The sequence below is a fragment of the Megalobrama amblycephala genome, linkage group LG10 (genome assembly GCF_018812025.1).
Source record: "Megalobrama amblycephala isolate DHTTF-2021 linkage group LG10, ASM1881202v1, whole genome shotgun sequence".
Lineage (NCBI taxonomy): Eukaryota > Metazoa > Chordata > Actinopteri > Cypriniformes > Xenocyprididae > Megalobrama > Megalobrama amblycephala.
The window spans coordinates 32,756,849-32,770,629 of record NC_063053.1 but is presented as its reverse complement, the minus strand read 5'-3'; the positions used below and the strand labels follow the sequence as shown (position 1 = coordinate 32,770,629).

The 13,781-nt window shown below is 36.4% G+C and overlaps 1 protein-coding gene across 3 annotated transcripts in view; it reads left to right on the top strand.

Annotated features, from left to right (window-relative positions):
- The window catches only part of myom2b (myomesin 2b), a 62,848-nt gene that overhangs the window by 26,165 nt on the left and 22,902 nt on the right, over window positions 1–13,781 (top strand). For all 3 annotated transcript variants that reach the window (XM_048205786.1, XM_048205784.1, XM_048205785.1), the window contains 10 exons: window positions 917–1,104; window positions 1,227–1,353; window positions 3,577–3,755; window positions 3,888–4,002; window positions 7,946–8,108; window positions 8,276–8,382; window positions 8,696–8,740; window positions 9,626–9,762; window positions 11,124–11,268; window positions 11,384–11,446. In XM_048205786.1, coding sequence (XP_048061743.1) covers window positions 917–1,104; window positions 1,227–1,353; window positions 3,577–3,755; window positions 3,888–4,002; window positions 7,946–8,108; window positions 8,276–8,382; window positions 8,696–8,740; window positions 9,626–9,762; window positions 11,124–11,268; window positions 11,384–11,446 — 1,269 coding nt within the window. The remainder of the gene's footprint in view (window positions 1–916; window positions 1,105–1,226; window positions 1,354–3,576; window positions 3,756–3,887; window positions 4,003–7,945; window positions 8,109–8,275; window positions 8,383–8,695; window positions 8,741–9,625; window positions 9,763–11,123; window positions 11,269–11,383; window positions 11,447–13,781) is intronic.

Here is a 13,781-nt window from a genome sequence, read left to right as displayed (position 1 = left end):
GTGTTCCGAAGTTGAACAAAGGTCTTACGGGTGTCATTTTTGGGTGAACTAACCCTTTAACGCACAGGTAGTTGCAAGTCAGGTTAATCACCGTCTATATTAATGCTCTCATTGTAGCGCATACACGTACGTCACTCGCACAGAGATGGAGATCATGCTGGGCACATGCAGAAACAAGAACACAGACACTTGTTGTCAGCACTGCCTTGTGACTTTTATTTATAAATAAATTAACTTTGCTACTGAATCGCTACTTTATATCACTCAGGAAGTAGGTTGTAACATTGCTGTTTTTGAAGTAATTTAGCTCACAGTTTTACTGCTAGTAGAGAGATGCTGCACAGATGCAGGTAATTCACAAGCACATCTTTCTAGTGCCAGAAGGGAAACCAGGTGGGTTAAGGCCCAACCATGGTCATCTCTGTGCCCCCTTGGACCGAGGACCCCCACCCCCAGACCAGGCTGAGATTTTAACCAAGAATGCGATTTCAGCCGAGGGGGATAGACATCACTTTTAATCAAAAAGCATCCTTGCTGAATAAAAGTATTAATTTCTTAAGAAAAAAAAAATCTTACTGTCCCAAAACTTTTGAACGGTAGTGTACATGATGCACATTTTGCTGCCTATGTATTCCAGTATTCCAAATCTAAAATAACTGAAATGCGGTTCCATTTCAGATATAATGCTACTTTAGCAGAACAAAGCCCTATATTCTCTTGTTGAAAAGCATTAGGCTAACACTAATGTGTAACAAGATGCATTTCACCCTCCTATATTACACCTCCAGACACAACATTTCATCTGAAATGTGCATATTACAAACCAGAGATGCGGCCTGCATCAGTGCATGTTCCTCTCTGTTGAAGACATTGAGTAATGGGGACAGTCGGCTACAGCAATCTGTCTTCTCCACAGAGTTGCCCTCTTCACCTTATGACATCTCTCTTCTGTATTGTGACGGGGAATCCATGGTGCTCAACTGGAAGCAGCCCATCCATTCTGGAGGAGCAGAGGTCACTGATTATTACATTGACAAATGCAATGTGGCCAAGAAGACATGGAAGGAGGTCAACATCCCACCCATTAAGGAAAGACTGCACAAGGTGTCTATGTATTGCAGCATCCTGTGCATGTTGTTACATCAGCTTATATTGATGGATTTCTAATAATATTAAGTAATATTACCTTGTAAAATAATTACTAAGATGAACTTTATCTTCTGAAGGTTGGAGGTCTGACAGCTGGGTCAGTGTATCAGTTTAGGATCTGTGGAGCTAATTTGGTTGGACTGGGTGATGCCTCGACCCCTAGCCCGTCCTTCAAATGTGAGGCTTGGACCATGCCTGAGCCAGGTAATGTGAAGTGTGTACATACGGTAGTTTAATTATGCCATTATTTACTCATCCTCATGTCACTCAAAACCTGTACGCTCCTATTTGTTCCATGCAACAAGGTCAAAAAAACAAGGAGAAATTAAAAAAAAAAATCAGCTCTTTTCTTTTTGAATCCTCATTATCTAATGTTGGCAAAGATGAATAAAAACTGTAACAAATGTATTGCTCATTGTTAGTTAATCTTAGTTAATGCATTAACTAAAGTCAACTAATGGAACCTTATTGTAAAATGCTACTGCAAAATCAGCAGCATTTGAAACTGCAATGTAGTTTACATGACAGAAAACCCAATATATACGTTTTCAAGGCATAACAAAAGCTGTACAACATCAATAAATGGCCTGAAAAGGCAACTGACAGTTCTGCAAACTTGCCCGAAACTCTATCACATTGGTCCTGGGCCAGCAGGTCATCTTTGTTGTTGCGCCCTGTGACTGAAAATCTTTCCTCCACTGCAGCTCTGGAATATAATTGGCCATTCACCATATTTGAAGTAGCACACTCAAGAATTAATGCCCTTTTGGCAGCACGCTGATGCACCATATAGGATCTGAATGCAAATGTGATCAGTGGACAACAATTCTTTGGTCTGTTCTGTACACAAACTGTTGTATGGTGGTCAAAGTCGCATGGTTTTTTTTTTAATAGTGATTTTTTTTTTTTTTTCCTCTTTGGAGTTTGACAGTCATGGTCAGATGATGTTGCATGTGAAGATTCTCCAAAAGTCTTTTGTTTTCTACAGAAGAAAGAAAGTCATACATACATTTGAAACAATATGAATATGGTGAATGATGGCAATTTTTGTTTATACTTGTGTGAACTGTTTCTTTAATGCTATTAAGCTCTTTTTTTTTATGTGCTGCCCTAAGAACACTTTAGAGGAAGTAAAAGTCTTATGTGCGTAAAACACTCATCCGTGATGCCAACCCACAACTATTGGCAAAAATACTTAGCGCACTTGTTTAGCAGATTTACAGTATTCTTATTGGAGATGCAGATTCTCCGCAGCAAGATGTTTTGTTTTGTTAAAAACCTTGTTAAAGGCTACAAAGGGAATAGAAAGTCTCTATAGCTCTCTGTTTGGTTATACATTGACCCTGCCAGCCACCACTACACTACATCACCATCATTAATAATGAAGTATTAATAGTATTAATAGTACTTTTAGTAGTACTATGCCTCAACCTTTGTAACTGTGTGTGAATGGTGTGAATCACTCGAGCTGTTTTCACACAATGAGCTGTTTTTATCGAATGTCTTTACCTCGACATTAGTTTATTGGACAGTCAAGACCAGCAAGAAACACAAAAGGCTAATACGTGTGTGATTCTCACAGAAGCTTTCAAGAACATGATCCAAATACTGTATAATGTTATATTTTACCCTAAGATCAAAAATAAATTCACATTAACTTTTGAAGTATTACACATCATGGTATTTTATTATTATTATTATTATTATTATTATTATACATAATAATAATAATAACCTCAGAAGAACACCCAAGATTTTTTACAGTGATTAGAATTTGGGTGATTAATTTACATGAAAATAATGCCACAGTCCACAGTTTTGTCTGATTTTAAGCTGAAATGTCACCTGGACATGTTTTCATGAGATTCACCCAAACAGAGATTAAACATGTTTGAAATCATGAAAAACGTGAGCCTTAAAGGTGCTTTATGTAACTTTTTGACTGTACTAATGCATAAAAATAGCATATACCATGTTTGAGATATTTAGGAAACATGCTAAGTTCACATAAAACTGAAAAACAACGCTACAGCCAGTTATTTTACTTTGAAATGTGCGTTCCGTGTTGGAATGTCTGTTTTTGTTTTGGTCTGTGTGATCCCGCCCACTTGCCGGAAAACACAGCATATTGCAGCCATGGAATTGCAACGATATGGATTGAACCCGACCTAAAAAGCCTCGGCATCCATCTAAAATTTTCTATGAACGTGAGCATATTAAAACGCGGATAAATCAACTCATGAACTTAAAAGTGTGTTGTTGCGTGTCCTCAATTTGGCAACCAGCGTGACGGTTGAGTCTGAGGTGGAGGGGGAGGAAACACCTCTCACCTCTCTATTTTGAATTTGGACTGCAGTCCCCTTTTCAACTACAAGCTGTCAATATTACATACTGCACCTTTAATTGCCTTGTGTTTGGCTTTGGTAGGTCCCGCTTATGACCTGACCTTCACTGAGGTAAGGGATGATTCTTTGGTGGTGGAGTGGAAGGCTCCTGTCTACAGCGGGGCTGGTGCCATCACTGGATACCACGTTGAGAAGTCCAAGAAAGGCTCTGATACCTGGAGCAAAGTCAACGAAAGTTCAGTCAACCACTGCTATCTCAAGGTATTGATTTAAGAGTGCTGACAAGCTCATATTCACAGATATTCTGTACTATTACTTCAGAATGCTAGACATACTATAAATTCTGGTGCACTTCTCTGTGGTTTTTCTAATGTATGGTTTGAATGTTTACAGGTCAAAGGACTGGAGACAGGTGCATCTTATGTGTTCCGCGTACGGGCAGAGAATGCCAAGGGCATTGGCATGGCTTCAACCCCCTCTGACCCTGTGTGTGTCAAGACGCTGCCAGGTAAACATGTAATGTAGAGCAGACACGGCTTAAGGCGTAGGCGATCTACTCGTACATATCTGAATGGGGAAAAAATGTAATCAATGTGGTAGCTATAGTTCTGCCTTACAGAGACAGTTGCTTCTCTGATAGATGTATTGTGATGCTGAATGTGTCGACTGAAGGAATAGATGTCCTACTTTACAATTTAAAGGGACAATTACTTTTTCTTTTCTTTTTTCTTTTTTGCAGTTATTCTGAGCTTAAGAATCACAATTTATGAGACAATAACTGTAATTTGTAAATGTAATGTCATTTCAAAAACAATTACATAGATTGTTTGTCAAAATAGTAGATAGGAAATACTGGATTTATGCTGGATTTCGCTGCCCATTACGCAAACTGCCGCTGAACAATGACTTACCTTAAAGGGTTAATTCACCCAAAAAAAGAAAATTCTTTCATCATTTACTTACCCTTATGTCGTTCCAAACCCAAATCTGTTTATCATATAGTGACCGTACGTCTTCACAAGACTTGATTCTTATGGATTTTTTTTTCAACACCTTTTTGGATTTTCATTATTGTGTGAACTATCCCTTTAAAGTGCTAGAAGCAATATTTTTAAAGGGGGTTTGTTTAAGGCGGGTTTACAGCAAAGATTCACAACGATACAAGCTGAGACTTTTAACTACTTGCAAAAGAATATGGTCTGCAACATTCTAAAACCTGCCAATTTACACCAATGCGACTAGACGAGACGGGGTATTGTTTCCATAGCAACTACTCTTTACTTCAGTTTTTTCTGTCAGCTTTCTGTAGCGCAGCTGTTGGACCTGTGAAAGCAACTTAGTGTTTAGCATCCAGAAACATACTAACAGACATAATAATGTTAATAATAAGAATGCTTCTTGTTTGATGATTGGCTACTGTTTATGATAAGCTACCTAATTAAAGGTTGAATATTTAAATATATTTGTTTAACACTATAAATAAATAATAATTCTATTCACATGGCTCACATCACTGCTCCCTGGGAAACTAATGAAAACGATATTCCAACTGTTAAACATGGTGAACCTCTGCCTTAAGGGGACTTCAAAGTCAACATGAAATGCCTTTTGCAACCCATTTTACTTCCATAATTTGATGAATTTAAGAGAAAGAGGATTTTTAAGAAAAATAAAAAAAATATTGATTTGTTGTTATTTATTGATATGACCGTTAAGTATCAGAGTAGAACCAGGGGTCAAGATTTGACTGATTAGTATGGCCTAACTAGTCTGTTTTTTTTACTGTTTTTCTCCATTACCGGCTTTTCAAAAATTAAAAGTGTATTCCGACAAAATAATAGTAGAAGCAAAACATCTACAGTATATGCAACACACACACATACTTGTATATATGTCTCTCCATTGACATAATGGTTTTTATACTGTACAAACTGTACATTCTATCCCCCTACACTACCCCTACTCCTAAACCTACCCATCACAGAAAACATTCTGCATTTTTACATTTTTAATAAAACATTGTTTAGTATGTTTTTAAAGCTGTTTTAAATATGAGGACTCATGAAATGTAAAAACGTTTACGTCGTAATACCAGTGTAATACCCATGTCATTATACAAATTTGTGCCCTCATAAATCATGAAAACAAGCACACACACACACACACACACACACACACACACACACACACACACACACACACACACACACACACACACACACACACACACACACACACACACAGGCACACACTGTATAGGACATTAATTTCCTGCAGCTCTTGAGTTATCAGGGATTAGTTATGTCTCAGGTGACTGGCTCAAAATGTCTGTGCCCATAATTGAGTGTCTATGAGAAAAGATGGCAGATTTCAGTTCACACACTTCTGAGGGTCTTGCGTCAGTTGATGAACAGATAGCCTTCTTCAGAAATTCTATAGACCTCATTGGCTTGGTGACATCAGAAAAAAGAGGAAAGTCATTTCGGAGGAGGTCATCTATCCAGGGTGTTTTCCTGCCTTTGGCCCGAGATGCTGTGATAAGCTCCAGCATCCCTGCTACCCTACATAGGACAAGCAGTTTGTAGGATGGATGGATGGATTTCAGAGGTCGTTATTCATTAATTATTAAAGAGTATGATGATTTTTTTTTTTCTTAATTTGGTATTTATTTTTATGATTTTTGTTTTATTTTGTGCACTAATAAATTTTGCACAGTAAGACTAGGAAGTTGAATTCAGTTTGTAATTTTAAACTTAAACGACTTACACAGCTATCCAAAATAGCAGAATATCTGTGAATTCTAAAGAAGGGATCTTTATTTTTGGAGAAATAAGAGGGGGTTCACAGTGTGGCTGTGAAAGAGCTGTTCAGGGCGGTGTGGATTGCACCATGGGAGGTGTTCTGAAGTGTCTTGGGGAGCAGCTGCCTGCACATTGGCAGATAAGGAAAAAGCAGCCACGGGATGATCCAAGATGATTCATTCCGAGTAGCCTGAAAGGTTTGTGGCTGAAAAAATGGCATCAGCCAGTAGAGTGCACTGTGGATTTGTGCGTCTATATAAAGTATGTGTGTGATGTTTTGTCAGATGTTCTCTATACAGCACAACTGAGAAGGGAAGCCCTGTGTGGGCTGATTGGTCATAATCAGGGCCACATTGAATTTATGGCCACAGAACTCCACATATTTCTGCACTTGAACACCCATCATTCACAAACTTCTGCACACCTGTTACATGTTCATTAATTACATTTTTTTTGTTAAGTTTATGCTTTTAGATACTGCAACACTGAAAAAATTGTAACCTAAAAATGGTAGCATCTAAATGAACTGGTTTTATTCAAGTCAAAAATATTAAAAAAAATATTTAACATCACTTAATCCACCCAAATTGATTTATACATTGATTTATACAACAAAAAAAAGAAAAAAGAAAAAAGAAAAGAAAAAAAAAAACATTACCCTAAAATGAAAGACAAGAAATTATTTTCTTGATTTAAACTTATTTTTTTCATGTGTGGAAAAGGTGAATTTTCTGAATATCTTGGCTGCTCTCCCAGCAAACGTTTGGATGTTTAAAGGGATAGTTCACCCAAAAATGACAATTTGATGTTTATCTGCTTACCCCCAGCGCATCCAAGATGTAGGTGACTTTGTTTCTTCAGTAGAACACACGTGATGATTTTTAACTCCAACCGTTGCCGACTGTCAGTCTTATAATGTGGGTCAATGGGAACTTCTTTTATAAGAGTAAATAAAACTTGCTTAGACAAATCCAAATTAAAACCTGCGGCTTGTGACGACACATTGATGTCCTAAGACACGAAACGATCAGTTTGTGTGAGAAACCGAACAGTATTTATATAATTTTTACCTCTAAAACACCACTATGTCCAACTGCGTTCAGCACTCGTTTAGTGAGGTCTGATCGCACTCTGACAATGGCAGTGATGTCTCGCGCTTATACTTCAATGAGTGCTAGACATCACTTCCGCTGTCAGAGTGCCATAGCTTAGTGTGACAAACAGACCAAAAATGTAAGCTGGTTTTCACTGAAAATCAAATATGTTCCTGCATCAGGTTTGATTTTGAAGACATTTGGTTACAATGCATGTTGGAATCATATGTGGCATTTGACATCAGTGGTATTAAATGTGTTTTGTATGTTACATTTGTTGTCCATTTTAAAGCTTTAGCCAAATATCATTAAATTACATTTTGATTATATTAATAACTAAATATATAAATAAATATATTAATTAGTATTTATCATGATAAAAGCTGATCAATTTAATATTGTTTCCTGACGTTTCAAATAATTCTCATGGAACAGCATTGACCAATATTACTACTGTTCCAACCATAACTCCAGCATGTCCTACAGTATTTGTTAGGTAGTCTCCATCTCTTGTCGACTTGTGTGCAAATTTTTCTGTGCTTCTGTTGTTTTGAAGGCACACAGGAAATCAAGTGTGGCGTCAATGAGGAATCAGGTGACATTTATCTCTCTTTTGAGAGCTGCCAAATGAAGGAGAGATCACAGTTTGTGTGGAAGAAGTCCTACCAAGAAATTACTGACTTCTCTAAGGGCATCGTCGTCAAGACATCAGGCAGCCAGTAAGCAAAACACACGTTCAGTGTGTCCTAACTAGATCTGGTCCAGATACATATTAGCTCAAAGCATATTTAGGGCAATGCCACAGTCTGCGCATATTTAATTCCATTTGTTTTCCTTTTGTTGTCCCACTGAACAAATACTAATGTTTGCTCATTTGTTTCTTTAGCTCAACTTTGCTTTTTAAGAACCCAGACAAAGAGGATTTGGGCACATTCTCTGTATCTGTTACACATACTGATGGTGTCTCGGCCAGCTACAAGATCTCAGCAGAAGGTGAGACCTGTTAATATATTATGACTATCAGCTTCATTATTAATGCCCTTCCTGAGAACAAGACACTATCAAAACATTTCATTGACAGATTCGAATCATATTTGATTCAGATGTCAGTATATTATATGTTGGTGTGTGATGTGGATGTTGCATCATCTGTAGGAAAGCACCATAATATTAGATATTTCAAAGATCCTTAATTTAATAATAATAATAATAATAATAATAATAATAAAGATTTGTGTTGTCTGCTGTAATGTCCTTTGATAATGATGATAGCTGATAGAAAATGATAGTTACCTCTGTCCTTTAGAGCTGGAGAAGATGTTGGCCCTCAGCTATGACATACGCAACCCAAGTAAGTGGCCCATGATGAAGATGAGTAGAGATTATTATACTGTTATTTTTTTTACCTACAATCTGTCCAGTGTGTAATTTTGTGAAATGGTCTTCTGACACAACCTAAATGAACCATGTTCAATATGCACATTTGACACATCATTTAAATTAAGCATATTCAGGGTTTCCACAGTATTGGAAAACCTGGAAATAGTCATGGAATTCAATAAAATCTTAGTCATGGAAATTATTGTAACATTTCACAATATGGTTCAATTTGTTACTGTTAGTTAATGCATATTATTTTATAATTATTGTCATACAATACAAAGTTGTTTCCGAAATTCCAATAGTGCATATATGTTTTTCTAGTTATGCTTTGCATACATATTTAATTGGCTAAAATAACTCTTTGTAAGTGCATCTGATCTATTATTTTAGGAGTCCTTATTTAGAAAAGCCTTAGGAATATTTAGGTATGGGAACCCTGAATTTTAATCTGCCAAATTGCTATGTTGCTTGGCAACCATAAATGGCCCTACACTAATGAACTATATGACAAGACATATTATTAATAGCAGTGTGACTATTTATTGAACATTAGTGTCTTTAAAAAAAAAGAAAAGAAAAAAAGATATTGCCACTGTATTATAAAACATTTGAGGCTATTACAGTGATTTCATCAAAGTGAGAGGGGTTTAGCTTCACGCTGTGCCTGTCAATACCATTTAAGCATGGTAAAATCACTGGAACAAATAGCGTGGCTTATTGCTTAAAATAAACTATACGATTTTTTTATAGGATCAGCATGTGTAAATTTACAAGTTTAAGGTCATGCATATGAACTGTGACAAACACACAAGGCGACGTGAGCTTGTCACGCGTCACCTCTCTTGTGTCGCAGTTATTCCTCTGAAGACTGAACTGGCCTATAAGATTCTAGAGAGAGGCCGTATGCGCTTTTGGCTGCAAGCTGAGGGCATCTCCTCTTCTGTGACCTACAAATTCTTTGCCAATAACAAGGAGCTTGTCAACTGTGAGGTAAATAACTGTCAAATAAAACGGTACCGACAACCACAGCCTTCATTATTTCATAAACAGAAATCAGGGAGTTTTATATTAAAGGGATAGTTCACCCCAAAATGACAATTCTGTCATCATTTACTTAGCCTCAGGTTCTTCCAAACCCCATGACTTTCTTCTTCTGTGGAACATAAAGAAGATATTGAACAGCACAGTGAAAGTATCACAGGGTCCATATGACTTTTGAACTATTTTCAGATTATTTAAGTCATTATTCACTGAAAATATTGCTTGGCACAACAGATTATATTGTGTAGGGTTTACACAAAATATCAGTATCATATTAGTTATCAGATTATTGATATTGGATATACTGTATATTGGCCAAAATATAATATAATATAATATAATATAATATAATATAATATAATATAATATAATATAATATAATATAATATAATATAATATAATATTGTTAAATGTAATTAATATACATATTTTTGCACTGTGCACTATTGTATAATATATCAGCCATTTAACTGTTATCTGTCTTAACATAATTATCTGCTTTCAATATCAGCCAGATATTACAGAATTGTCATTCTGAGTGAACTACTTCTTTAAAGGGATATTCACCCAAAAATTATTCCATGATTTACTCACCGTCAAGCCATCCTAGGTGAATATGACTATCTTCTTTCAGACAAACACAATCAGAGATATATTTAAAAATATCCTTAGTCCTCCAAGGTTTATAATGATTGTGAATGGCTGCCCAAATTTTGAAGCCAAAAAAATGCACCCATCCATAATAAAATGAATCCGCACGACTCCAGGGGGTTAATAAAGGCCTTCTGAAGCGAATCAAAGTGTTTGTGTAAGACAAATAGCCTTATGTAGCTCGTTATAAAGTAAAATAACGAGCTTCCGGCATGACAGCCATGCGCATTCGACGTCCAAAATGCGTTAACTTCACGTCACGTAGTACACAATGCCATGACGTTCCACACTACACCATGACGTACTACGCTATAGCGCTTAGTACGTCATGTCATTGTGTACTACATCACGGAAGTTGATGCTTTTTGGACATACGTTTTTTTTTTTTTTTTTTATAATTCTCCGATTGTGTTCATCTGAAAGAAGATAGTCATATACACCTAGGATGGCTTGAGGGTGAGTAAATCATGGGATCATTTTTATTTTTGGGTGAACTATCCCTTTAGGTATAGCTCCAACTGCTGTTCTGTGCAAGAAAACATAACCAATCCAAATAAATAGATTCAGCTTTGCAATACTACCATCTGTTATGTTCATTTGCTTGAGCCTCCTATGAAAAGCCCAGGAGAGAAATGTTTACCTCTCTGGCTTTTTCACAGCAAACTAAAATGAGTCATGACGCAGCTACAGGCATTATTGAGATGGTGATGGATCATTTCACTGAAGACAGCGAGGGCACTTTCACCGTGCAGATCCAAGATGGCAGAGCTAAGGCCCAGTCCTCTCTGGTGCTGATTGGAGATGGTGAGAGCCAGCATTGCTCTAGGGCTTTTGTAGCTCACATCTTGGGATATTGTGCTCTTCTGTTGAACTCCATTCACTGACCTCTTATAGTTTCTGCTTTATTTTCCTGTTCCAGCCTTCAAGGCAGCGTTGGCTGAGGCGGACTACCAAAGGAGGGAGTACATTCGTGTGAAAGAGGGTACTGCACTCATCATGTTGATGTAGCTATTGAAATAAACATCTGATAGAGTGAATTAGACCCTGTGGTTTTGTAATGTATTCTTGCTATTACATTTTTGAGGCTTACAAACAAGCTTTGCATCATCGACAAAATGTCTTATTGGTTCCCTGCTGGAAAAAATCTTCTATGAATAGTTCACCCAAAAATGATAATTCTCTTTTTATTTACTGACTAGGGGTATGCAGCAGAACCAATATCTGTATCTGTTACAATCTCAGAATTATTTGTATCTGTATTTAGGAAAAAAATGGACTTGGGTGGGGTTTTGATGTTCATAAAAATGACATGAGAAGCCTGTTTTAGGGCAAATTCCAATCTGAAGTGAGCATCCCTATGCCCTATTCACTCTGAAGGGCAGAGCCCTTGAAATGGGGACTTTGGAGGGAGCAGGGCACTTGCGTGTCATAATATAACTGTTTGGAATGCACTTGGTGAAGGGAGAAATGGAAGACAATGAATTTTCCTATATCTTCACCTGGAATGTTTCCATGACACTGCAGAGCTGTGTTCATTAGCTGTTCTTACAACAGGAATTTCTTCTTATTGTTGTTAATATAATTGTTACAAATAAATATACATTTTATAATGAAGTTTCTAAAATATGCTTTATATATGTATAGAATATATAGAGTTCACTCATTCACTTCATACACTCATTATTATAGCTATAATATCATGCTCATAATATCATGCCCTGGCTCAACTGTTATCCATGAAGAACGAGGAGTGACTGTGCCTGCCAGATATTTTTTACTATTATTCAGTATAAAACCATGATCTGCACTCACAAAAATAAATCTTCTTTTGATATTCTATTTTACATTTTCACCAGGAAGACAAAACAGACATTTCGGCTCAAGGCCTTCTTCAATGCGTTAATAATTCAGAACCTCCTACCACTTTTAAGTCATTAGTTGACATCACCATTCATCAATGAAATTAACAACTGTTAAGTTTCTAAAAACACATGTACATTCCAATCAAGTGATCAACAATACTCATCCGTACATAACCCCATTTTTCACATACACTGATAAATTACATAAACCATGATTTAAGACTTGACAGTAACATGAATAATAAAGAATCCCATATTCAAAACAGTTAAAGGGTTAGTTCACCCAAAAATGAAATTTCTGTCATTACAGGTGTGATATCTAAGATTTTTGCAGTAAAATATCCAAAAACCACTAGGCCAGTGTTATATATTTTGTTCACTTGAGTACTTACAATATCCCAAATGTTTCCAACTATTTGTAAATCATGAGAAAATTGCAATTTTAACCAAGGCTCCGGGATGTGTGAGGAGTCACCTGTCAATTGCGTCATACCCGTGTTAACCCTCAGTCTGCCTCGGTTTCCAGTTTTATTTTGTAGAAACCATGGAAACACCAAAGATGCTTTAATATATTACACATTTTAATAGACAAGGGAACAACTGTTTTGATATATTTATAGACCGAAAACTAATTGTTGTTATATAGCTCAACACGTTTAGTGTTAACCAGCACCCCCGCTTTTGGAAAATCCCAAGAAATGACATGCCCAAACTTAAGCAGATACAGTTCATGAACCCTTTGCACTAAAGCATAAGTAAGGTCTCATTTGAAAGCAGACACTTTGCAGTTTATTGTAAAGTCATAATTAATTATTGTCAAAATGAAGAAAATAGTTAAAAATAGCTTCAAAGTTTTGAAAAGTTAAAAGAAAATAAAAGTGAAGTTGGCCTTGTGGCAATCTAGAAATGCACTGCAGCTGAAGCCACATGTCTGACCATGTTATATTTTAAATCTGAAGATGGTAAGTTTAAAACTCTGAGTTTTATTAAATGATTTTCAAGACCATGTCATATGATTTTATTTAGAAAAGACTCTAAAATGTTAACTGATGTTTATTGTCATCTATTCAAGTGTATTGTTTACATTGTTTTGTGGCGCTAACTGCCCCATTCAGTTTCAGTCTCCCCTGAACACATTCACACCTCTCCGGCCTGCTTATGGCTCTAATTATTCTTTTCTTTTGTCTTTATAATTACTGACTGTTCAAGATTTATTACTGACTATTAATTTCTTTCACCAAACTTCTCACTTCACCTTCTTTGAAACTCTACCTAATGCCCTTCTTGAAAAAAAAGCTTTACGATTAAAAATGATTTATTTGCATTCGCTCAGAACAGGTGCATCTCTGGGCTCGCTAGCATGTTAGCTTAGCACACCAACAAAAGACGACAATTTACAAGATTAAAACCATGTTTTTGTTCCAAACTTACAAGTCGAGTGTTTTAAATAACCTT